This window comes from Perca fluviatilis, chromosome 17 (genome assembly GCF_010015445.1).
Source record: "Perca fluviatilis chromosome 17, GENO_Pfluv_1.0, whole genome shotgun sequence".
In the NCBI taxonomy this organism is placed as follows: domain Eukaryota; kingdom Metazoa; phylum Chordata; class Actinopteri; order Perciformes; family Percidae; genus Perca; species Perca fluviatilis.
This window is the reverse complement of record NC_053128.1, coordinates 26,938,451-26,966,158: the sequence shown is the minus strand read 5'-3', so window position 1 is coordinate 26,966,158 and position 27,708 is coordinate 26,938,451. Positions and strand designations below refer to the sequence as shown.

Here is a 27,708-nt window from a genome sequence, read left to right as displayed (position 1 = left end):
AAACATCACTAATTTCAAACAATTCAAAGACGCTCATCTGTACAAAACATTTATTTGAAATTGACATAAAAAGAGCTTTGATTTGCATAATTTATAGCTGAAATCCATGACAAGCAAACAATAACTAAGGGGGAAATGGCAAACAGACGTTTTTACACAAGTAAAAAGGAAGTTAATTGAACAGCTTAGGACTTGCAATGAAATATGTAAAACAGAAATTATAAAAAGAGAAGACATACACTCACATCAACTGCTGCCACAGAGTGAACAAAACATGCACTGAAGCACACATCTCCTGCTATGCTACTTCAGGAAAGGCCAAGAGGAATAAACAAACAAAAAAAAAGGAAAAAAAAGTTGAGAAATGTCTAAACAGGAGAATGTTAGGTGAGAGAGGGGTGTATAGGATCCCTAGAAATTGATGCTGGCTGTATTTTCATTGTCTGTCAATAGATGGCAGTGCCAGCACTGTAGCATCGCTCTTCAGCAATAATATAGAACTCTGTAACGCTTTCCTTTTTACATAAGAGACTACAGAAAAATGGGCAAAATCTAGTTTAAAATGTCACAATCTCAACAGCCAACTAATGTGGTTGGTGTTTCTGTTGTTCTAAATGACTTCATACCTTTCTATATTCATTTTGGTTTGTTAATAGAGCTGCATATATACACATATACACTTTCTGAGGCATCAATGCTCTCTGGACTGAATTTGTATGTACATGTGGCAGAATGAGGGAAATAAATCTGAGCTTCTTCTTAAATCCAGAAAAATAAAAAATAAAATAGAGTTTCCTTCATCTTGTCTGAGTCTAACCACGTCAAAACAATCCGTACCTGCATCCCACATCACCGCAGACACACACAGGAGCACAGTCGGCTCACTTTAAACGGTTGGACTCAACACGTCAATCCTCATTTTCTAACATTGGTGTCACCTCATCGCCGATTTGAAATGACACATTCGGCATTTAGCCTCATGAAGGCTTCCACATTCTGCTGAATGTCGTCTCTGGTGAAGAAATGGCACACGTAACATTGATAGTGTGGACCAAACGCAAGCATAAACAGAGTTTAACTAAACACTACGTTCCAACCCCGCCTTGAAAATTTTGTCAGTCATTTTGCCCTGAAGCTAAATGTTATCAAAACACAAATACAGCGCATGCTTATTTTCCAGGGGCATTTGTTTTGGTAATGGTATAAATAATAAAAGTGAATTATTATTCATTACAATAAATATGTCAATAAATAAAAATGACCTCTGAAGTTCTCCATGGAAACATTTAACTAAACTATTGTTCCAACAGAAACTATTCCTTCTACAATGTTGTATGTGTGTGTGTGTGTGTGTGTGTGTGTGTGTGTGTGTGTGTGTGTGTGTGTGTGTGTGTGTGTGTGTGTAGTAACACTGAACACACAAAAAGCCGGACGACAAAGACTGAAAACATTTCTCCAATGGGACTTGATTGTACAAAATCTATGACATTTTTGAATCAGTATGCTCTATGAACATAATGAAATGATAGCTAAATACACTTAGATTATCAAATGGCCCTGAAGAGGTAAAACTAATGATTAGTAAGGCTGTAAATTGACCGTCGTAACAAATGGATGATATTTTCATACCATTAGTCAAGAAAATGTTCACGAACTGTTTCATATGTTTTCAGAGAAGCCTAAATCTATAAAACAACAAATATAGCATGATTGTTTTAAATACTACATGTGCCAGAGGTCAGTGCATCAAAGCGGCACAGTATTAGTGACACAGCTGATGCCACTAATAACCAGTGTATATCCCGTCTCCAGGTAGTGTATTGTGATCTGGGTAGAGGACCAGATGTGTGACACGCGCCCAGAGACTTCTAAGCTTTCAGTATTTGGATGCATGTTTCTTCATTGGAGCCTAAAACATGCAGCCGTTTCTGCCTGTGGACGCTGACACCTTCATGTTAATCTGCTCTTTTGGAACACATTATCATGGTTGTCTTTGGCGGGCAGGTTGTTCAATTTAACCACAAAACTTTTTCTTCATTTTCATCATTACACCTCCGCTTTTGGCAAGTAGTCAACATCTTCAGAGCTCTGATAAATACGGCTCGAACTTCCCCTTTTTGTGTTTTTCTTTTTAAAACTACTGGCTTTTGAATACATGGCCGGTCCGCCACAGAGAGGTAAGCCCCGTTCGTAACACAATGTCCACCGACAGTGTCGATGTGCTTTTAGTTGTTCTTGTGTTAAGTATTTTGTGTTTACTTCATTTGCAGTCCCCGTTTCTTCGGCTTTCAGGGCGTGTCTGCGTGCTTGTAGTAGCCTCTCTGCAGGGCTGCGGAGGCGATGCTCTCGGCCGAGCGTCGCTGGTCCATACTTAGCAAAGCCTCCAACAGGTCGTTGATGTCGGCTTTTAGGCCCTGCCTCTGCATCCAGTTCTTCAGCAGTTCATACACTTTGTCAACAGGGGCTCCATTCTCCGCAATCCGAATGTGGTTGTCACTGACTCCAATCATTCTGAAAAACTTGTTATGGATCCGCACATCCAGGTACTCGTCGAACAAATCAAAGCTCTTCTTTAGGGATCTTTCTGACCCTTAAAAAACACAAAGGAATAGATAGAATTTAGATTGTGAAACACAAAAAATGGCACACAAAACTCTGGATTAAATGTTTATCTTGTCGTTTTACACCAACTTTTAACTAAGTTAAAAGGTCCCATGGCATGAAAATTTCACTTCATGAGTTTTTTTTTTTTCTAGAAATGGTGATAGGTGTAAACCGAGCCCTGGGTATCCTGCTCTGACTTTGAGAAAATGAAAGCTCAGATGGGCCGATCTGGAATCTCCTCATAAGGAGCAAGGTTACCTCCCCTTTCTCTGCTTTGCCCGCCCAGAGAATTTGGCCCACCCATGAGAGAGAGACATCATGGCTTTCAAACGAGCAAAGTGGCTCCCCCCACCCCTCCTCCTCAATAGCTACAGACACAGAAATGGCACATACTAAGGAAAGCTCATTGTGGGACTGGCTCTAGTGGCTGTAATTCTGCACCAAGGCTGAATTTCGGGAAAGAGACTTCAGATACAGTATTAGGGGACCACTAAGGTCTATATAAAAGAGACTTCAGATACAGTATTAGGGGACCACTAAGGTCTATATAAAAGAGACTTCAGATACAGGATTAGGGGACCACTAAGGTCTATATAAAAGAGACTTCAGATACAGTATTAGGGGACCACTAAGGTCTATATAAAAGCATCCAAAGAGAACCATGTCATGGGACCTTTAAATCCTTGAAAAACTCACAGGGCACAGTATGTACATTGTTCCTACATTTCAGTATGTTTTCCTTCAGGGGATGCATACATTGAAAACAATTTAACAAAGGATCAAACAAATCTGTTAAGCCATGACCTCTTTAATTCAGCATGAGAAAACAACAGCAAAAAAGACGGCATGTTCCAACCCTGGAAGGCTCAGATACGGCCTGACTGTCATGAGATTAATCTATCAAGCAGATAATGTGAGATCTTGAGGAGATGTGTTTATTTGACTTCCTTCTGGACATGACATGAACTGTAAAAAAATAAAAATGTGTGTGTTGCTTTCTGTGTGTAGCTGCCTTTTAGTGCAAATCGAGTGACATAAACAATGTCTAGCAGAGGGGAAATCTCTGCCTCCCACTGCAGGAATCTTACCTTGTAGTGGCACCAATCGATGTAGCAAAGGATCATCCTACAACATAAAATACAAATATAAGGGATGGCGGCACAGGTGATTAATATTTGAAAATAAAACATGAGAAATTATTTGACTGTTTCAGATCTTCTACAGCAGAGGTGCCAAACTTATTTCATATTAAGGGCCAAAAATGTATCTGGATGGAAGGCCACGGGCCAAAAATAAATTATGTTATGAGAAAATGTATTACATATTAAAGAAAATTAACATTCTAAACCTAAAATAAAATTTCGAAAAAACACTGCTCTTTAATCTGCATATATCGCCCATATTACAGACCTTTTACAGTCATTTATCACTTGCAATATCAGTGGGAGACATGAGGTCTGGCTTGTTTGTTTTTTCCAAATGTCTTTCAACATGGGGGGCTCAAGCTGAATTACAAAATTTTCTTAAAAACATACATATGTAATTTAATAGGTAAGTTTACTAGCACTGTGCTTTGTCGTAAAATTCTGATTAAGTACTTTTGAACTTCACAAAATGTACGTTTGGTAGTCATTATGGTTAGGATTTTACAGCACTTTCAAAATTAGAGGAGAATAAGCATGAACATGTCATGTCATCAAATGCCATAGCATGCCAAAACAAAGGGAGGACGGGCCAAATTTGGCCCCAGGCCCCAAATTGGGCATCCTTGTTCTAGACTTTCCCTCACCATGTCTGCAGGCGGCGGTCTGATGGCAATGGGGCTCTGGTGTGGGGTGTTACCAGAGGAAGCTGCAGTGGGCAGGGCCGACAGGCTAGTCTGAGACGAACTAGTGGTGTTTGGCAAACTGTCTCCTAGTCCTCGGTCCTCATCTTCGAGGGGAGGGGAGGCCTTGGTCATGCCAGGCTGGGTCTCCTGTAGCAGGGGCCGGGACTCTGGGCGAGACTCTTCCCCCTCCAGACCTGCGTTCTGATTGTTCTGTCTCTCCTCCGCTGTAGCTCCACTCTCATCCTGAGCAGAAAAAAAAAGAAAAACATGCAGGATGGAAAACGTGACATATTGTACCACAGCTTCTCTATGGTAATTGTGACTGCTAGCAGACAATAACATCTAATATCATAAAGCCTTTCAAAAAGGTAAACAACATGAAAGAGATCAAACGCAAAAAAATAAATAAAAAGAACTTACAATAGGAATCTTCACAATTTCACTGGAATCACAGTGGCTCTTTGAACCTGTTAAAAAGCAAACAAAGCATTATGAATACATCCTTATTAAGCAAAACAACATTGCAAAGGTAGAGTACACCATGTTGACTCACATGGTATTTCCCATGAACGCTGCTTGATTACGAACCACACAGCCACGCTAATGAGGATGATGAAGATGATGGCCAGGGAAATGCATATAGGCGAAACTGGAAAAATAAATCAGATAGAAGATGTACCATTAGGATTTAAAATAACATGCAATTGTGAGCAGAAGGCTTGGGATGAAACAGTGAAAATGGTAAAGCAAAGTTACCAATGTCTGCAGAAGAAGTAGGGGTCGGTAAAGGAAGGGCTGGGGAGGTCTCGGTTGGGGACGGATCCCGTTTCCGACACTCCGTGTTAGAGAACGGGGTGCACTTCTTCACCTCCTCCTCTCCAGATTTACACCTGTAGTTTTGTAGAAAAGTAATGTTAAAACAAGCAACAAAAACAACATAACCCTTGGCTGTTTAAGATGGAAACCCAACAACGCAGTGGAGTTAGCCCATTATCCTCGGTATTCCATTCATGTTGGATAATATTGCTAAGGTTAAAGAGCACTGCAACAGAGAACTGAAAACCATTTCAGGAAAGAAGTAAAGGACTCATACTTGGCACAACGTTTGCAGACTTCGCAGGCCTGATCTGGGACACAGAAGGTCCCTGGTCTGCACTGGCACCTGGTGTCTGTAGTCGTGGTGCAGGATGCAGTTTGAATCTCATCTGTGGATGGTCAAGTTGTGAGAAAGATGGCAGACGTCAGCTTGTTTGTGTCAATGATGAGGGACATAAATTGAACACATGGAATTTATACAGAGAGAAACACAACCCCAATCTAGTCACTAGGGCTGTGCTCGATTGAAGAAATTCTTAGTCGACTAACACTCATTCAATTGTATCGACTAATCGATTAGTTGATTTAATCGACAGATCTGTAAATCTGAGTTTCTCCGCAAAGAGTCATGCAAAAGCAGCACTTTGATTCTTGTGTTTAGTGGTGCTTTTGCATGACTATTTGCGGAGAAACTCAGATTTACAGATCTGACGATTAAATCAACTAATTGATGTGCTCGTACGTTTCTTGGAAATAAGTCATTCAGCATGAAAAAAGCATAAAACATGACTAATCGACCAAAGAAATCTAAGTTGACTAAGACCAAAACGACCGATTAGTCGACTAATCGACTAAGAGGGAGCAGCCCTACTAGTCCCCCATCAAATAACATATTTAACAAAAAGTTACCACAGCAAATACACAGAGAGATATAAAACAATATGATATGACGATTTAAAAACATATCTCAGGTCATAAAATCTAATGTGATCTAACTAGACTCATAATTAACCTGTGACCATTGGCATGCATAAAACGACAGAAGATGGTGGACTTCTCAGGTCATTTGCAGACGTTTAGCAATTATGTGGCAATCTTTTGCACAAAAAGAAGATAGATAGATAATTGGGTTTCCAATTATGTCCCCTTCTTAGATACAATTTGCCTCATTTTAACAGGATAATGAGGGATGGAGAATCTGGCATTCATTTATTGAATTGAGACCTGAAAAGACAGTAGCACTGGCCTTTAAGATAAGATCAAATTTAATAACAAACCAGCAGTCCACCTCCACATGATGACCTTTCACAGAAATGTGATGTCCATGCTTACCAATTAAAGAAAAAGTGCAGCGTTAGGTTGGTTTGATTGCAAAATGCGAGCACACTTGTAATCTTCTTCGAGAATAATTTTCCTACAATTTAATTCAGAGAATTCAGCTCATTTTGTAGCAAGTTATTTAAAAAAAAAAGAAAAGAAAGTATTTCGGGGTTTAATTGAGTTTAAAAGAACTCCGCAAATTAGTTTTTCAGATATTAATTTCTAGCACACATTTTTGACCGGATTCACCTATATGAGGACACGTGTTTAGTCAACTTTTCCACAGGTGAAAAATACAACTTTGCCCGGGATACAAAGTCCACAATTAGTCATCTGCCTGCAAACACTTCGTCACCTTCATTGGGAAATTGAGAGGAGTGTCAGCAGTGCTCTGTTGATGAGCTGAGAAAATGTGCGCATTTTATTGGGGGAAATTCTGTCATCCTACATGCGAAGGTGAGAATGATATGAAGTTTACTGGTGCCAGCCAGCAGAAAGACTTGAAGTAAAAAGAAAGTAAAGACTCCAGAGTTTGCCTTCTCGCAGTCAATCTTAATTCTTTGCATGTTTCCTGTCATTAATTATTAGTGATTAGTGATTATAGAGTGCTAGAAAAGTATTCAGATCCTTTTACTTACGAAAAGTACTAAATACCACACTCTGTAAAATACTCTGTTACAAGTAAAAGTCCTGCATTGGAAATGTTACTGAAGTAAAAGTATGTAAGTATCATCGGGAAAATGTACTTAAAGAGTATTTAAAGTAAAAGTACTCGCAGAAACATCCTCACATTTTAGAAGTTGAAAAGTTTGAAATTGGCTAATCATTTCAGCTGGACTTGTACTGTAGGCTTATATATTGTTGGATAGTTCACTTTATGATTAAACATCATATTTTATGGCCGCCTGGGTAGCTCACCTAGTAGAGCGCGCGGCCGCGGGTTCAATTCCGACCTCTGGCCCTTTGCTGCATGTCATTCTACCCTCTCCCCTTTCATGTCTTCAGCTGTCCAATATAAATAAAAGGCCTAAAAATGGCCAAAAAATCATCTTAAAAAAAACCCAAAACATTGTATTTTATAAACTAAATGTGTTTTGTGTGCACAAATCTTAATTTGTAAAGTAATTAAAGATATCAGATTAATGTGAGTAAAATGAGTAAAAAGTACAATATTTCCCTCTGAAATGTAATGATAGTGGAGTAGAAGTCAAAAGTGGCATGAAAAGAAAAGACTCAAGTAAAGTACAACTACATCAAATGTGTACTTACAGTATTTGAGTAAATGTACTTAGTTACAGAAGCATGCGGCTGTAATATAAAATGGGATAATATTAAACAACCCAGCCACCTTTGCGGTACTGTAGGAGTTCTGTTTGCACGTCACCTCCCCGGGGGTAAGTTTCGTCCCTTAACTCACTGTTCCAGTTCAGGGGGTGTGTTATTCCTTTATACTGCTTTGCCAAAAATAGGCTCTACCACACACCTTCTTCCACATGTTTGGTGTCTCCCAGGTGTCTCCCAGTTTACACTTTTGATCTTTAAGAATCTTCTTCTTGCCACTCTTCCATAAAGCATTTGTGCAGTATCACTGAGTGTCCTATGGAAGAGTCTCCCACCTCAGCTGTAGATTCTGCAGAATGTTGCTTGGCTATCTGAGTCTCATGTAGATAAGTTAGAGGGTTAGTTTGTAGTGTTGTACTCTTCCATTTCATATTATCGCTTGCACAGTGCTCCTTGGGATGTTTAAGCTTGGCAAATCTTTTGTATCAAATCCGGCTTTAACTTTCAAATATTCGGCTGCCTGGTGTGTTGTTTTCATGATGCTCTCTCGCTTTACGACTCTGAGCTATCACACAGGTATTTATAACTGTTACACACATCTATTTATTTAGTTAGTATGTATCAAAGGAGGGCTTTTCCACAGTAAAAAGGTTCAATGTGTTACATATATTCCACCACTGTTGACTATCAATGTAACGATCATAATGACCTAAATGTAGCTGGGTAGAATGGGCCGGTAGATATCACAGCTGTGACTTATGCTATGCAAGACTATATATGGAATGACTTGATGGCTCACAGCAACAACTTGGATTGTATGGATATAATAAACACATATACAGAGCATGGATTTGTCACCAAGCGGACACGTTTTGTTTAAAAGTGTGCTTAGTAATTATTATTTTTTTAAATTTCTAAATCTATGCACAAACATTTTTTTTTTTTACTAAGGAATACACAAACACTCACACAGAGAGACAGCTAGTTTACAAGAGAGCAGTCCTCAAGTGCAACGTCTGCCGGCTTGATTGTTATCATTTTAATGATATATAACAAAAATAACGACAAGTTCCTTTGGGGACTGTTTAGTTAATTTCTAAAAGACGGGGCATAGACACTCTGGGACAACCTCATTTATTACATGGCTATTAAACGCTCAGCCCCGCAGCAAACTACCATCTCTTAGTGATTGCAGAACAAACACATGTTTGAAAATAACAAGTGATCAACTATATAAATATGACACACACAAAAAAAAAAAAAATCATAAAAATGTTAATGTTGGAAGAAAAAATAGGGAGTGCTGCACAGGGTCAATAAACTTGGTGTTAGTGATGTTGAAGTATAAAATCTGGTGCTCTTCAAGTAGCCGAGTAAGAATAAAAAAACAAGGACTGTGCAGCTTAGTTTTGCGTTTTGTGTCAGATGTTTTTTTAGACTGCCAACCAATACCATGGACTTCCACCATAGTATTGGTTGGCAGTCTAAAAAACATCTGACGCACCCTGATAATGAGTTAAAAATCTTTAATTAATACATCTATTTATGGATAAAGGATAAATCAATACCATGGACTTCCATTAAAGGTAAGCTGAACAGTGCTTGTTTTTTTATTCTTGTTCATAGTTTGAATTTTGTGAAGTTTCTCACAATGAATCCTATTGATAAAAAAAAAAAAAGGCCTGAGTGTATAATTTGTACAAAGAGTTGAATAGTAGTTAAAACAAAGCTAACTTTGTTGGACTTGCTAATTATAATATTCAGTGACATAATCTGCTCCATTTTGTCACATTTGTTTGCCATTTAATTCATTCAAATCAGTTTTGTTGTTTAGTGTCAGTTTAATCGCCAGTGGAGCCATTTCACACGTTGACAACGCAACACTTTCTGCGTCCTTCATGCTGTACTAAAGGAGCACATTTCTAAATTGAAAATGGACACAGATTCTGTCTAAAGCCTGTCGTACCATTACACAGACCAAGTAGCATTTAAGCTCAGTGTAGTGACAAATCGTGGTTTTCAGTTTTGTCACATAATTATGCTCAGTGATAATTGGAATGTAACACATGCAGAGGAGAGCAACAAAGCTTTGAATAGGATCTGAGTCAGGGTAAAAAATAAATAAATAAAAAAAACACATTCAGAAGTGGCAGACTGGCAACAAGTCAGCTACCAGCCATGCAGCTGGTGTTTTGAGCCATACACTACAATTTATTGATTATGTTATTCTTATTAAATTGGCAGGTGCTTTGTACAAGTCTGTGTGTCGGGGATGGGGAGGGTGGGGCACAAAATCAGAGTGAATAGTCTGTTCAGCCCAATCTGAATAGGAAGAGCTTTTTCTATGTCCTTCCTGTCTTATCTAAGTAGTTTACAAAGTTGACCTAATCTGAATTATACCTAAATGAATAACATGTTCTGACTGAAAACCAAGATTGCTTTCACAGGTAAACACCCCCCAAAACAATCATCATAAGGCTTTGTTATAGAGAGATGACATGCAAATCCATGGCCTAAAACGTGAAGAAAGCAAAACTTCCAACTAGCACCATCAATGATTCAATCGACTGTAGCCTCGCAAAATACGAGATTTCCCAGCAGAAGGTTCTTAAGTGTTGCAGATAACAGCACAGTTCATTGTAGGTGCAAGTAGTCCACAGCAAGGGCAACTTTTCAAAATATGCTGTGTTCCCATTAATTATTACATGGTCATCAATAAGTTAAAACTAGAGCAAAACACACAAAGTTCTATCTTAAAACCGCAATGAATGAGCACAAAACACATCCTATGTAACAGTAGTCTCTTTTCTGTAGCTCCAGCCTTTCATTGGACACAAAGACGCCCAGTGTGGGAGACAATGAGACACAGCCACACCCAGTTCAGCCAGGTAGGACAGACACACAAGCAAATCCCCTGAGACAGGTAACGTGCTTACATTCAGCCCACGAAACAAAAACAACAAAAGACACGCCCTACGACTCTGTGAAACATCATAAGATCACATTTTCAAGAGTGGATCTCAAAGAGGGGAGCACAGACAAAAAGGTATTAACTTTCCAAAACAATACATCTTTGACAAACTGGATTACAGATGACCCTTCTTTGGAATGGAAGGGCAAGTCGGTTATGTGTTATTTAATTTCTATTGCAGCCCTAATAATATGGTTAAATGGGTGGAAAAAAAAAACGTCTCATTGTCTGACCACTCGCTTCATTGATTGCAATGAAGGGAGTGGTCCTATAGACTTCATCAATTCTTCCTACTGATTTAATAAAAATGAAGATGCTATCAAACACACGTCAAGATGCAGACAATCTTGTTACCTGAGCGGCAGTGTGTACAGGGCAAACAGCGGTTCATCCCGTTGGAGTGCTCTGTGTAGGTCTGTCCGTGCTCACAGGGAAGACACGTCCCGTGTTCTTGGTCTCTTTCACATCCCTTCTGCACAAAGGATCCTGTAAATAAAAAAAAAAGAGAACAACAACTCATGTGATGGATGTAAACATATTACAGGCAATTAAAGTCTTTTGAATCTTGACTTCTTAATTGTGATGCGTTTCCTGTTGAAATAGGATGTTTAGACAGGACATACCACAGGGATTACAGTGGTCGTTGTGCTTCTAAACTGTAAACCAAAGGGATATCAGCTAAGACGAGAAGGGCAGTTTGATTTCATAAAAGTGCAGAGGCGTGGGACTTTGAGTTTTTCTTTACTTGTGCATGATTAACTGTTTTACGCGAGCTGAGACGTTTCCTTGAAGTTAACGTACGCATTTCATGGGGACTAGAAGGAGGACAGGAATCGATTCACTGAACTACCTAGTATTTGGACCTGCACTAGTCGATTGTCATGCTCAGAATTTCTATACTCAGTTCATGCATGCCGTGAATAAAACCCCGTGATTCTCATGTGTTTTCATGGTTCACCTGATGCACAAAAGAAAAAAAAAGTTCAATGTGCATACATACAGGCAACAATGTCTGCCTGGTTATAAGAAAAGCTCATACTGACAAAAAGAAGCAGACAGCTAATGCCGCGTTCTATTTACCTCGGAAATCGGAAGCCGCAACTGAGAACGACGTCATACCAGAGTTGAATGCGTTCTATTTAAAAGTCGGATTTGCATTGTTTTCATTAGCTCTAGCCCGGTTAGCTATTGTTAGCAACCAGTTGATAACAACGCATTACGCTGTTTTCTGTGCATGCAAACAGCGTAACAACATGTCCACAGATAGAAGTTGAACATGCCTGTGTGAATGAATGATTTAGTGACACAAATGAGACAGAAGTGCTGATAACTTTATGTTACTGCAGCTTTCACAACTGTTAATACAGGGGGCAGCCATGTTGGATTTTGAACTCGGGCTACTGTGAGGTACGAGTTCCGAGCTCGTAAATACGAGGTCAGGGGGCGTGTTAACGACTTCGACCTCGTAAAAAACGAGTTCCGAGGTAAATAGAACGCGGCATAACATAGAAGCGTCAAACTATGTGGTAACAACTAACCAACTAGCAAGAATGCAAGACAAGAGTACCACAATAGTGGGAAAATCATAAAACCCAAGAGAAACATATTTTTCTACAAGCCACAACCTAGCAGTGAGGCTCTCTTTTAGCAGTTCAAATCTATTAATTATATCTCACCCTTAAATAACTTTATCCTGTTGTCTCTGTCTTTGTGCACACTGCTATTTTATTTTCTAAAGGCCTCATTTCCATTGTTACTGTGAAGAGTTCAGATATAAGTTGATTTGCAGGAGCTCTTGCTGAAATATCTCTAGATTTGTAGGCCAGAAGGTCTTCTCAGTCAAACTGACACAAACAACACAATAGAATTAACCTTAAAGGATTTATTACTTTGGATGTTCATGCACATATAATTTGATAATGGCGCTGATAAATGTGTTGAAGAAATAAGTTGATAAAGTGAATGTGAACCAAAACCAAAACCAGAGTAATCAAATAAAATTATTTTTTAGAATTCAGAATGGCAAATGAAATAATTTAATCAGCTAGCAACCACATTGCAGTAATTGCATCTTGGCTAAATTCTGAGCTAAAAAAAGAGTCAACAGTCTTACGGAATTCTTTACAAAATACATTAATATGGTTAGTACTTTTAATTACTTGGAACTTAAAAATAACCTCCACTGCATAAATTTTGCACTTTTCCCTTCACTTTGTGCTTCACTCTAATCTGCTGAGTTGCAGCAGTTTGACTCCTGCTCATGGCCATCATGCATTCTTTCCAGACCATGCAGAGAATATTTGCAAAACTCATTTGGGACACAGTTCAGGTTATGGGTTTGACATTTGACTCAATTTTCTTTTAAACAAAATGCCATTTTTATATCTTGGCACTAGTTTGCACTCAGGTCTTATTATATTAGAAGACATAGATCAGTGTTTGAGGATACAGGAAGCAACACAATTTGTTGATCAGGGGGAGTTTCAGGTTGAAATGTTGCAGCAGGCGTACTTATCCAGGCCCACATTCCTCATATGTTTGGTATAGGTCATATGTGATTCTCCTTACCAGCCTGGCAATTGAGGCAGCAGAGTCCCTGGTGGAGATACTGCTCATTCTCAACACATGTCCTGTGTTGTCGAAGAGTGAGGTTTTTGTTTGTGTATTCATCGCTGGACCACTGAGATGCTGGAGGTTCTGCTGCGTGACAAACCAGCCCGATGAGGAGCGCTGCTGCAAACACCTAAATCATCCAGGTCAGGGAGAGAAAGAGGGGGACAATTAGTTTTGTGTCTCCACAGTTGACAGGATCACCCACTCAAACTCATTATCTGTAGGACAGTAAAGAGGAGAGTATCTTCATAGGAAACCTTGTGTGAGCAATCTACAACTTAATTTGAACCATCTGATCTGAACATCTGCCGTGGGAAAGCAATTAAGGGAGCCATCCAGCTGGTCAGAAGTAGAGGCAAAACAACCCTGTGTGTACGGGATACAGAGCTATACACTAACTACATGCAGCGCAACAGGCAACCAAACTTAATTACTCCATGATCTGGTTTTTTTCTTGCAGAAGAGGTTTAAAAAGCAGAGACTCAGTTTCCTCTGCTGTGGGTGTAAAAGAAAGGGTTTGATAAGGTAGCTCAGCTAACACCAGGACAGTGCCCATATCAAATGTGATTCCAGAAATCCATTCATGTGCGAGATAATAACAGGCTTGTATAGGTGGGGTACTAAGAAGAATACAGCCGAACACTTTAGTGTGGCCCCCAGGCGCTGGTGTTTATTCACACGCTTTTCACCATGTCAATGTGAGAAGGCTCCATTCATTGGCAAACAACACACTTTAGTGCCTCTACTTCAAATGACCCACATTCTTAAACCCCGGCTCTTTGAATGCCATGACATGTGACACCGCCATGAAGCGCCTCAAACGCAATGCGACACCTCCTGGGTAAATGAGAGGCCTAGATTTGGAGGTTTTGTCTCTCCTGTGCAACTAGCACCCCACACCCCCACCCACACCCACACACTCTATGAGACCAGGAGAGAAAGATACAGGTTAGGGTGGAGAGGGCCAGGTTGAGAGGGATAAAGACGAGGAGGGTCGATTCAAAGTGAGAAACTGAGAGTTGAAGATGGGATGTTCTGCAGGGAATAGGTTGTTTAAAAAGGCAGTGTGGGAGAATGAGAGGAATAAAGACTGAGAACAGATAAACAGAGGTAGAGAGAAAGACGGACAGGCTGTGGCTGAGAATGACTCCTGACGCTAGACTTGGCTCTCTGGAGGGCTGCCATGCCTTGTTGTTCAAAAGAACTTTCCCCTCTCTCTCACTCTCTGCCTTTTCCCTTCTTCCTCTCGCTCTGCTCACGTCAGACTTTCCAAAGACGCTGAGAGGCAGACGTGAAGGGGCAGACGGCCGGCAGAGCAGTCACAATCACACCATTTAGATCTATCCAAACATTCTGGGAGGGGAGAGAGACAGAGGAGAGAAGGAAAGGAGAGGGAGACAAAATGAGAGGGGGGGACGACGACTAACAGCTTGCATGACACAGGGTGAGTCTTTAGACTTGAATACACTATGTGTATGACTGCAGGGTGGGGGGGGGGGTGTAGAGACAGGGTCTTGGGGAAAGAGTATTCAGAAGGCCGTGTGAAAAGGCAAGAGAGCGAAATCTGGTATAAGCACAAGTGCACGACAACACTGTGGAAAGAAAAGATGGAAAAGTAGACAACTGGGGAAAGAATGAGCTGCACTAAAGGTAATCCAACACTCCTACAAAGCAGAAGTAGAATGTGAAATTGCACTGCATGTCCAAAAGTTTATTGATCCACCCTTAAGTAGCTAATAATTAATTCCTATGGCCTATCAAAAGTTCCCACTCAGGTGTCTCTTTGACAGTGAAGATGCATAGACAGCATAGAGATGACATCATTTCCAGTCTTTGTTCATCCAGGGCCTGTGATTCAAAACACTCCCAGGTGCAGCCGCTCTCAATAGCTGCCCTGTTATGCTCAGCAATTGAAGGATTTCTATACAAAAGATCTACTCACATTTTATTTTAAGTAGGGTTGTAATTATCTATTATTTACTTCATCTTTTAAACATCTGATCGATGAATTGTTGGGTCTATAAAACATAAGAAAACAGTGAGAAACAAAACAACCTATTTTCCAGAGCCCAAGGTAATGTCTTCAAGTGTCACCCCCCCCACCCAACAAGTCCACAAACCCAACATATTCAGTTAACAATGATATAATACAAAGAAAATGAGCAAATCCTCAAATTAAAAAGAAACTGCAACCAGGTACTGCTTGGCTAGATTATCAAAATAATTCACGATTTATTTTCTGTCTAGCAACTAATTACTGTTTCGAAAGTTTGGAAAGGAAAAAAAATTTGTTTTCGATACTGATCAAGGGTTTTAAGAGGGATTGTTTTTATGGGACGGCAGAGGCATGCCAGTGCATCATCGCTTCTGTGTGCTAATGTGAGAATCAAAAACAATCTCTATCATGCTTTTATTTTATTACAACATAAAAGCTGGATAGAGATTGTAGAGTAAATCTGAGGGGAATCCCGCTGTGTAGTATTTCTTGAACACAGCCTGCTTGCAGACAAGCAAAACGAACCATGCCATCAACATGTGTCCACACTAATGTCCTTAGGCTGCTAAACTACATTACCATAAATGCACTGTATACATAAACACTATGGGCAGCCACAATGTGGCTTAGTTTTACCTCCATAACCAAGCGAAGAGGGAAGACTGGAGTGACCATAACCTCAGTGTCGAAAGCCCTCCAAACCCACAATCCCTGGAAACTCTCCAACCCACGGCTGAAGTGGTTCAGTCCACTTCACAGTCTTCTCTATCCTCTGTACAATGAGTGGGCTCGGCTGCAGATTATTTGGTAAAACAGTGTCCTATTGTCATGCTCTCAGTCTGTATGTATGATAGGTTAGTACTATGCGTGTGTGGATGCAAGTTAAGCTAATAAAAATTTGCTAATGATGAGGGGCCCTCTGTTTATCTGACAACAGTAGCTCTCCTCCACTCCTCTAAACACCCTGGGTTCTTCCAAATTGCCTTGGCACAAACGCTATACATGCCATGTACACTGAGAATGCATTTGTGACTAAATGACAGGACATCCTTTCAGCTGACCTAGGTTATCAATGGGCCATTTAGAGGGCTGTGATCACTCCATATCCCTGAGGGAATTACAGTGAGCTCCATTCTAAAAGAAATGGGGCAGAAACTGAAAATGCAATGAACTCTTGCACATACAAAACAGCACAACACACATACACATACAAATAAAGTAGGGGGAGACTGTTTCATATTGGACAGATGATGATTTCAATCATAGTCAACTGATAAGGAACAACATGATTACTTCATTATATTCCTGACTCTCCATATCATGCTTTTCTTATTAGCCATTAAAAAAAAGAAAGTAAATACTGGACATTTGTGATATTTACAATATCTATATCTTTACTCTCAAACATCATCATGACAGAAAGGGAAATAGCTCTTGAGAAGTTTAGCTTTAAAATACTACTATGCATAAAGTTCTGAGGATGTTAGATTAGAAATATCTAAAACGTCTCATTTTAGGTCACTCATAATACACACAGAATTTTAATGTATTCACATATGACTTTTCTCATGCTGTCAACAGAAAAACAGACAGAAAGTTGTCACTTTGTAGTTAATGCAATCCATTCAATCAAGTTTTTGAATGTAACCGTAACTGCACGCCAATTTGTTGATCCAACAAAAACGTATAGACTGTCAGCAGCTGGATTACTGAACACTGATTACTGATTCAACTATTACTTCTTTATTTCCATATTACAAATGAAGATTTTTAAGGACTTAGGCATTTAATAAGCTGGAGAATGGAACAAATGTGTTTCTGCCACAGTTGTTAATATGCGACGCGTCATGAATGACTTAAACATGAAACGTAAACCCCAGTTTAAATGTCAACAACATGTGTCTTCCTCCGACCACACCACAGCTCAATCTTTCAAGCTTTTCAGCTCAAACACCAGGGCCTCCCACAACCACAGGAAAGAGAAACATCCACCCTTATCACATAGCAGAGGAGGTGGCACTATCATTACAGCTGCAGCTGTTTAGAAGCACAACTGATGGCAGAGTTTAAACTGTCTTTGTCAATTAAAAAGCCCAACGTTGGCATGTTGCACAATTAGTCCAATTTCTATCAAAGCAAAGTGGCAAACCCTCCCATTTGAGAAGCTGTAACCAGAGAATGTGTAACATTTTTCACCTTTTTTGCTTGGAAAAATGACAAACGATTAAACGATGATCAAAATAGTTGATTATTTTAATGTGAATCTACTTATCTTTTGCGCTTGACTGCCGTGTTTATTGCCAAAAATAAACACAGGTTCATATTTTATGGTATTCACCATTACCTACCCATGACTGCTCAATTATCTTGTTTAATTGAATTAATGATTCCTAATTTAAACGGATTAATTGAAATTTGAACAACATAAACACTGTCCTGGAACAGATGCCTTCTATAATATCATATGTGTTGCAGTAAAAACCAATGTCCAATATTAGCTTGGCATTGTTTTTTAAACCTAAATCTAATTTAACATATGCCAATTTATCATTTAAGATTAGACTTCAAGTACCCTTTGTCTTAAATGAAACTTTGAATTTAAGTTAGGCAATATGTACCACAGAGCTGCAAAGATTAATCGATTAGTTGTCAACTATTAAATTAATCACCAACTATTTTGATAATTGATTGATCGGTTTGAGTCACTTTTTATGAAAAAATTCTCTGATTCCAGTTTGTTCAATGTTTATATTTTCTAGTTTCTTTGCTCCTCTGTGACAGTAAACTGAATATCTTTGATTTGTGGACAAGACAAGACATTTGAGGATGCCATCTTGGGCTTTGGGAAACACTGATCAACATTTCTCACCATTTTTTGACATTTTATAGACCAAACAACTAATCGATTAATCAAGAAAATAATTGACAGATTATTCATCAGTGAAAATAATCGTCGGTTGTAGACCTATACAATACTACAGAGCCCCTAAAGGGACATAATATAACTTTCTGGTGTGCACATGAAACTTTCTGGTGCACACAAGATGCTTTCTGGTGCACACGAGACACTTTCTGGTGCGCACGCAAAAGTATCTCATGCTCACAAGAAACCAATCTAAGGCTAGCAAAATGATGCTGACGTTATGTGTCTAAAGTAAATATTTCACATTCAAAGCATGAAATCAGTTAAAAGTTGCCTTATCATCTTTGAGTTTGTTGATGACACTATCAGGTACATTTCGTTGCGTTTTCAGGAAGATTAATACCTCCTCCTCGGCAGCCATGCTACTCCGATTGGTTTCTCGTGCGCATTAGAAAGTATCTTGTGCACACCAGGAGAAATAATAAATCCCATGTCCCTTTAGGGGCTCCGTACTATACAGAGTTTTCAGTAACTGTGCAATGTACAATGGAAATCCCTCAAGGCTGACCTTGACAGGACAGTGAAAGCTCTCTGCTTCACAGATAAAGCCTGAAATACACTGGAGAGGGGGGGGGGGATGTTGAGCAATTTCATCACTCAACGTTCTTGAGTGATGAATTACACTGACATCCTGTCTTGGATGATGATGGCATGTACAACCCAGCATATGTCAAGAGAAATAAGTCTGACACTTGCTACAGCATGTAAATAAATCCAAAGTTCAGCCGAGCTCGGATACATTCATCTTTATAAAGCTGAATGATATAAAACGAAGAGAAGGACTCCCATGTCAATTTGAAGCAGTTAGACAAGAAAGTGCTCACAGTGTGAAAACTGCATTGTTGAGCCACAAAAACCGCACACATACAATACAACAAGCACACATAGAGTGTATGTGTGGGAGCGTGTGAAAAGCGGCGGCCCCCTCCTCTCAGGGAGCACAGGAAGCTCGAGACAATACAGAGGCTTCATGCAGGGTTCAGCTCCAAACTGTTCCCTCCACAGCAGCCTGCCTCAGAGCAGGCCTAGCACCCGATTGGACCCACAACATATCCGCTAGGCTGGATATTTATAACTCAGGGAAGCTGCAGCTCCACAACACAAATTCTTGAGTTTCCTCAGGAGGTAGCCTTCACTGATTAGACTAGTGTGACAGTGTGTCACAAGCAGGTTAGGTGACATTCACTTTCGTATGAAAGAAAAAAAAGAGAAAGAGCAAAAACAACCTGTGATGACGACAATTATAATGAATTTGCCAGCAGCCAATCTGAAACCACAAGTTGTAATGACTGACGCGCTGACGTTGATCACACAAAAATGGGCTCATTGTTTTGATGATTTAAAGGGAAAGGCCAGGGTTCAAAAGTTACAAGCAGGTGCGTGACATACATTTTCCAACTTGTTTGTGTTCTGAGGTCGAGGTGGTCTCTAGTGTGGTTTCTAAAGGTTGGCTGCTGATCTCACACACGTACACAACATCATTGTGAGTCATACGGCATGTTATTCAGGGACAGTGGATTTGAACGTCAATCCACAAATTTAATTCAGAGATTTGTGTGCAGTAGGGCTATTAACTTAGCCTTTTTAAATTCTGATTAGGCCCTTCACCGAATGGCTGAGCGGCGACTCATCAGACAACCCCAGGAGAGTGAGAATGAAAAGAGCAAGAACGGATGACTAATAGATTAAAGTATGTGCAGGAATCCATCACCTCGCTCTAGAGACAATCACATTATCTCCATTAAAGCTTGTCTTTGTGTTAAAAGGGAAAAAAAAAGTCCATGAAGCGCTGGCAGTTTATAGCCTTCTCTATAAACACATCACAGCAAAAATGTAGAATATGTGGCTGCTGTAGCAGGTCAACAAGGACTTAAGTGAGCATCAATAGCTGGAATTTATGTTGGACTTATGTCTTTGTAAACAGAAGTCCATTCTCTGGACAAAGGTTGAGTTTGTTCTAAGACTCTAACCTTTTGTTATAATCTGCTCATTCATCCAGGAGTGCAGGAAGTCAGAGGATATAGCACTGATGTAAAACTTAAGCCACTTCGGTTTCGTATTATGTCATGTATCAGAGGTGCCACTAAATGTCTACCGCACCTCCTTTTTTAAGCAGAAATTCCAAAACATCACAGGTTGTTACTTCTCAACTGTGAATATTTGCAGTTTTTTTTGTCTTCTATAAGAGTGAATTGAAGATTTTTGGCTTTTGGAGTGATGGGTGCACAAAACAAGCCATTTAAAATCAACTTTGGAAAATTGCGGAGGGCATTTTTCACTATTTTCTGACACAACGACCAAGTGATTAATTGATAGTTTAACCTTTTTCAGCTGTTAGGTCGGGTTGCAACTAACAAATATTTTCATTATTTTTTTTTTTAAAGATGATTTTTTTGACTTTTCCGCGTTTATTTGATAGGACAGCTAGGTGAGAAAGGGGAGAGAGAGGGGGAAGACATGCAGGAACTCGCCACAGGTCGGATCCGAACCCTGGACCTCTGCATCGAGGCATAATAACCTCTCAGTATATGTGCGCCTCCTCTAACCACTGAGCCAACCCGGCCACATACTTTCATTATTAATTAATTAGTAGATAACTTTTCTCGATTAATGGATTGACTGTTAGGTCAACAACTGAATATAGTGAAAATTGTGCATCAAACTGCTTGTTTTGTTCAACCAACAGTCAAAAGCCCAAAGATATTCAGTATTTATATCACATAAAACAGAAGAAGCAACAAATCCTAACAATTTAGAAGTTGGAGATAGGAAATGTTTGGCATCTTTGCTTGAAAATGATTCAAACCATGAATCGATTATTATTATAGCCAATTCTTTTGTTGTCAATTGACTAATCGATGACTGAAATGCCCACATTTGCAGCTGTAACACATAACAGCATTTTAATGCTGACTTCCTTCTGCTTCATGGTTTTGTCTCAATTAAATACAGTATGGATAGAAACCTTTCCAATAAGTCCTACTCAGGCTGCAACTAAGAATTATTCCCATTATTGATTAATCTGCCATTTTAGTCTATGAAATGTCCAAAAACTAGTTTTAAAAAGTTATTCACAATTCATCACAGCCCAAGTGACATCTGCAAATAGAATAAATTGTTTTCCCAACTAAAACTCCATCCAAAAAGATGGTGTGATGTCAAACAAACAACAGAAGCAAATCCTCAAATGGGAGTAGCTGGGACCAGACAGAAAATGTTTGGGCTTTTAGTTTGAAAAGTGACTAAAATGATTAATCAATTATCAAAAATACTTGAAGAGTGATTGTTTCAGCTCTACTAAAATGCCCCATGTAGCATATGGAAATAAAAGCATAACAGCTTTGTAATAGTGATATACTTGATTGTATGATATATGATTTTGTCTCTTTTAAATAGTTTGAATATAGAAGGCTTTCATATATGTACTACTCATAAAATACACCTCTATATAACTTCCAAACAGATGACAAAGCAGCTCAAAAGTATGCCCTCCAGTGATCATTACACTCGTGTCTTTAAACATTGTAAAACAGTGTAAAAAAGAAGCTAAGAATAGCTTTGTACCCTTCGGCAATTAGTGTCCATTCCTAGTATAATGTCCTCAAAGAGGAATGTCAACGTCTAACTCATGTGATTTGATATTCAGATTACTTCTGTACACATGGGAGAGCTACTGTATGTATGAGAGTATTGCTCCACAAAGTAGTTCTGACACTGTGTGTGAGATAGGGCTGCAGCTAAGTATTATTTTCATTGTCGAATAATCTGTTGATTATTTTCTCAATTAATCGATTGGTTCTATAAAATGAAATAAAATGGTGAAAAATGTCCATTAGTGTTTCCCAAAGGCCACGAAGACGTCCCTTAAATGTCTTGTTTTGTCCACAACTCAAAGATATTACGTTTACTGTCATAGAGAGTGAAGACACCAGAAAATATTCACATTTAAGAAGCTGGCTTTAGAGAATTTTGACTTCTTTTCTTACAAAGTTACTCAAACCGATTAAACAACTATCAAATAGTTGGCAACTAACTTAATAGTTGACAATGACTAATGGATTCATCTTTGCAGCTATAGTGTGACATGATTTTAGTTGCTATTTGGGTCTAAACAACACAGAATGAATGAAGCTAAAGATAAAATGTCTATCTAGTGATGCTTGGCACACAATAAATTCTCTCCACTTATCACAAAGCTAGATCATTCATGTGGGAGCGCTGACTTGCCTCCTATGGTATGCATTACGTGTGTGGGTGGGTCACACCTGTACAGGTGGCACTCCCTAAGTGAGTCAGCAGGTCTTTGATATCTGGAGTGATTCACATTTTACCATGCCAACAACAACAACAATAGGTTCTTTCTGAAAAATCGATTGGCCAACAATAAAACATCTCTATGTCCGCTCTCGAGAATAAATACCTGGTTGGAAACTGTGACGGGCCAAATTAAAAGGGCACACAACCACCTGGTATCTGACAGGGAGTTGGTTGCACCACATTGCATCATTCAGTGTCTGTCTCTAAGCCACAGGCTCTGTTGTACAACTGCTCACATGGTCACCATGTAAAGCAGAAATAAGCAGCAGTTAAAGTATTACTCTAGAGTAGCCAATTTGTTGACCACTGCTCAGTCCCCAGTGACACAGTTTGGCCCCCACTTGTCCCAGATGTCAGTCCTGCCCTGACATAGAGGGATATTTCCTGTGTGAACCAACACCCAGACACACAGTAAGCAATCACAGATAACAATCTAGTATACATTTGCATGGGCATGACAATTCTCAGAAGTAAATTGATGCCACTAATATCAGCATATCTGTGTACTCTAGACAGGAAGTTTACTGGACGACCAGGCACGTACACTCAGGCAATTTGAAGGGGTGTGGGGGATTAGAGAGGGAGGAATGGGGGTGGAGGGGAGTGGGGGGTGTTTAGTTTCCCCATAGTCCCTTAGCAACAAGGCCTGCTGGCAAGGCCTCCAGAATGTACTGTAGTTTACAAAAGAGATAAACATTGACTTTGCCACCCGGAGAAGTAAATCTGATGGAACACTGCATGATTTAAAATACAAATCAGACAACGCAGAAAACAAACATTAAAGCTCCAGGCACATCAGCAGAGGTTACATTTACTTTATCAACTACATTTAGAGTGAGCAAGGCTACAGTAGGCATCTGGTATGAAATGCCACAACACTGCAGCTTAATTACTTATACTGCTGCCCTTATCAACCGCAAAAGAAGCCTTGCCTTAATTTGCTCTGTCACTGCTGGAACTTTGATTCATTTTCCGTTTCCTATCTCACACTGTAATGTAAAGCAGTAAACTTAAGTATTTGAAGGAAACCCTTCTCATGTCCCACATACAATTCCTTCAAATATTTTGCATTAATCCAAAGAACCTCTTAGGGCTGGGTAATATGACGATATAAAAAAGTGTAACGTATAGTTTTATGACCTCTTCCATGGAGGTTATGTTTGCGGTTGGGCTGTCTGTTACGAAAAATCTACTGGCCCGATTTTCATGAAACCTGGTGATGGCGTGTAGCATGGGTCGAGGAAGAACCCATTAAATTTTAGAGAGGATCCCAATCATGGGGTATTCCTTTTCGTTAACATTGAGAGACAGGGTATTTGTGCTGCGCTCATGTGGTATCGTAATAATCGAAAAATGTAATCCTGATCATATTTCATGGCTCCCGTGATTAGTTTTCTTTTGCTCTTCATCGTCATGCAAATACCGGAAACAGCTATCAACCTGTTGTTGGAACGCTTGGAGCAATACAATACAACGCAACTTCTTTGTAGCATCCATGTCGTTTCCACATTACGACTTAAAGCTCACGAACACACCAAAGTCGGCAGAGCGACTTCCCAACAAGGGAAATTGGACCATCCAAGGAGCACACATGGAACGCGCCACTGGCCCTGGCGAAGATCTGCGCTCTCAGAGTGCCATTCTTGTTCTATATTTTATCTATCGCGATGGTGAAAACACTGCGGTCCGAACTGCGTTACGGCAATATTTAAGTCATTTGGACGACCACGTTCTGATCACTTAGCACTAAAGTTCTTAATAAAATGAGAAAATACTTTTTCATTTTTCAAGTACTTAATTCACACAGGAGTATCCAAAAGTAGGCTTTACCATGTGCTTTTTTCATATAAACTATTTATTAAATTACCAGAAAACATGCTCTATCGTGATATATCGTTATCGAGATATGAAATGACCTATATTACCATAGTATTATCTGTGATAGAAGATTTTGGCTATACCGCCCAGCAGCCCTACAACCTTTAATGAGTTGGCTACACGTTAAGGCCTTATACAGTGAGCTTACAGTATTTATAGTGTCAGGCTTTGGTGCTGCACAGATGGAAAAAACAACAGCCGAGGAATGAAAAGACGTCTCTGTGAGGGTCTGAGAGTGGAATTAACTTTACTGGAAAACTATTGGGAAAACTTTGTGACTCTAATTGACTAACAGGCAAAGTGAATTCTTGGCTTTTCTGGGGTCAAACTGACATGCTACTATTAACCCCGTGCCTCTCAACACACTCTTCACACAAAGTGATTTAAAGCTTGCTTGAGCAAAAGTGCACTCCACAGCCGGGGCCATAGCTGCAGTGCACTTAATAATAGTGCCTATAGGCCTAGCTCCATCCGCTGCGACAGTCCAAGAGCCATCATATGCTGAATGTCTGAACAATATGACCGCATGATGTCCAACACAGATGGTAGCTGTAACGTTGAGGCTGGGGGGACTGAGTGAATATGCAGCACATGTACTGTAAACCAGACACAGGAGCCAATAAGCTTCAGATGAGTTCTCCTATCTACAGAAATAAACACATTAATCAACAACAAACACAATGTTGCTTCCTGTGTATGAGCTCTTGCTGGACAATGAACGGGCTTGTTTTATCATATCCAACCAGTTCTCACACACACACACACCACACACACACACACACACACACACACACACACACACACACACACACACACACACACACACACACACACGCACGCCTGGCTGTGATTTCTGCTCCCATGTTAACAGCTCAGCCTCCTAAAAGAGTCAAGGATTGTTTGGCTTAAGCTTCAACTTAATTAGACAATCGGTATATAAGCGGCGTCTTGCGACATTTTGAATCAACATGCTATTAGTGTTATTAGCTAAATTAATGTATAACGTTAACTGTCCCGCTGTAGCGCCAGGCGCGTATACAAGATAAGAAGCTATCTAAAGTTAAAATCATAATTTAATAATCATTAGCACTTTAATAAAGATAACACGAGCGTCTCTTAATCAAACACAGTTATGGAAATGCATACTAGCAAGAATTCAGAAGGTTATGGTCGTGTTCACTTACAGAAAGTTTCCCGACCACCGGACCGAAGTTCATCTTGGGAACTTCGAGATGAGAGGAAATCCCGGCGACTACGCGTCACAAACCAACCAGTTTAAAATCTCTAAAAAACACAATTACAGCGAAAAAGAAAACAGCAGCACAAGTCCAGCTTTAAAACTGTCCGTCGCCCGGTTTCTTTCATGAGTTTACTCGTCAATGACAAATCTTTACAGCGTTTTTCAGGGAACTGAGAGACACTAGTCTGAGCACCACTGAAGACTTTTTTTCCCCTTCGCCTTTCCGAGCTGCTGTGACGTCAGACTGCCCAGGAGCCAATCACAACGCTTCACCTAGAATAATAGGTTTTCAATAGAGGTGGAAGAAGATCTATTACTTAAGTTAAAGTAGCAATACCACATTGTAGAAATACTCCTTTAAAAGTAAAAGTCCTGTATTCAAAACTATTAGCATCAAAATATACTTAAAGTACAAAAAGTAAAAGTACTCATTATAAAGAATAATATATAATTGGAATACTTATTAATGCATTAATGGCTTTTTCCTTTAACTTAACCTGCAACTTCACAACACGGTATATTTTTGATTATATTTGGTAATATTAATCCAAACCTGCAAAGTAAGAAAAGTTAGAAAATAAATGTAGAGTCGTAAAAAGTACAATATTTATTGTAGTAGAGAAGCAGTATAAAGTAGAAAATGGAAATACTCAAGTAAAGCACAAGTAACATACAATTGTACTTAAGTAGGCTATGTACTTGAGTAAATGTACTTAGGGCTTTCCACCACTGGTTTTCAATGAAAAAAAACTAGACAACACATTCTTTATTACCTTACAGTTTGCAATTATGCCTGTGAGGTGAAATATGCAGCGATGTTATATAAATTGAAGCAGGCTCTTCATTCAAATGGATCATCTCAGGCTTTGATCTACATTTCCTAGTGACTAACTCACAATTGCCATTAAGTTTGTAATGTATAACTAGTTATAACTAACTAATGTGCAACAAGTTGAAGCACCAGTGAATGAATAATCGCTAAGTCTGACTTTTTGGCACAAATACACACTCCAGCCCAGTGGATGCCCGAGTGGAGACACTTTAAGGGTATTATATCACAATGAGGAGGAATAGTTTAAATTTTGCTTTCAATTAATTGATTTTACCACAGTGAGAAGAAGAACAACTTAGTTTATGTACTTTAAGAACCCTGCAGTATATTTAGAGGCAGTCAACTTTAATGACACTGTAACATTATTCCACTTTGAACCAGCCTATATCAAACAGCAAACATCCTCTCAAATGTGGTTCCTGCCGACAAAATCTTATCTAAAGTGGGTCTACAGCCTGTCTGTCTAGGGAGGAGAAAGCGGAAGATATTTGGGCAAACCTACACCAGAACATTAGCAAAGCAAACAAACAAATACACAAACAGAGCCAAACAACCAAATACTCGAGTCCAGACGCTAGTGTGGCGAAAGAAGGATTGAGCAATTTCAAGACATGTTTAGAATAAATGCTGCCTGTCATTATGTCTCACTTCTCAGTCACTGCACAGAAACACTGTGTTATGAAACATTACGATGATTAGTTAAATATCTTGTGACCAAAGTCATGATAGGGATTATATAATCAGCGAGTGCCTCAGTTAGTGTGGAAACATGTCTGGGTTTTCTACTTTCTGTTGTGTTTTCTGTTGTCAAGCCCTTTGTGACATCTGCTCTTGAAATAAATAATAAATAAACTTAATAAAAAAAATAAAATGATTATTGTTATTTTCATTTTTACCTCAAATGTAAAACACCCCATGTTCTGTTCTATTCTTGTGTTCTTACATTGTAAAGAGCTGAAAAAATGGATCATTCTGTAAAAGTATTTAAAGATGACTGTGTGAACTGCTGCTGTTAAGAAAAAAGAAAAGAGAAAAGTGTGATCCGGTCACATCAGAGATGCTGTTTTAGAGCGTCTTAAAATAAGAGAT

The 27,708-nt window shown here is 39.4% G+C and overlaps 1 protein-coding gene across 1 annotated transcript; it reads right to left on the bottom strand.

The window, feature by feature from the left end:
- Window positions 1-35: 35 nt before the first annotated feature.
- LOC120545041 (tumor necrosis factor receptor superfamily member 10B-like) lies at window positions 36-26,005 on the bottom strand. The gene is made up of 10 exons (XM_039778982.1): window positions 25,732-26,005; window positions 13,389-13,563; window positions 11,175-11,306; window positions 5,526-5,637; window positions 5,189-5,322; window positions 4,986-5,081; window positions 4,853-4,899; window positions 4,394-4,675; window positions 3,693-3,729; window positions 36-2,590 (listed from the first exon to the last, which is right to left on the bottom strand). The coding sequence occupies exons 1-10, from the start codon at window positions 25,762-25,764 to the stop codon at window positions 2,289-2,291; spliced, it is 1,350 nt and encodes a 449-aa protein (XP_039634916.1). The 5' UTR covers window positions 25,765-26,005; the 3' UTR covers window positions 36-2,288.
- Window positions 26,006-27,708: the final 1,703 nt, after the last annotated feature.

Bases quoted from the DNA above. Each gene is read 5' to 3' on its own strand.
- LOC120545041 (XM_039778982.1), bottom strand. From the start codon at position 25,764: ATGAACTTCGGTCCGGTGGTCGGGAAACTTTCT. The intron at 5,082-5,188 runs GTAACTTTGCTT...TTATTTTTCCAG, and splicing joins TACTTCTTCTGCAGACATTG to TTTCGCCTATATGCATTTCC. The intron at 4,676-4,852 runs GTAAGTTCTTTT...TTTTCTGCTCAG, and splicing joins AAATTGTGAAGATTCCTATT to GATGAGAGTGGAGCTACAGC.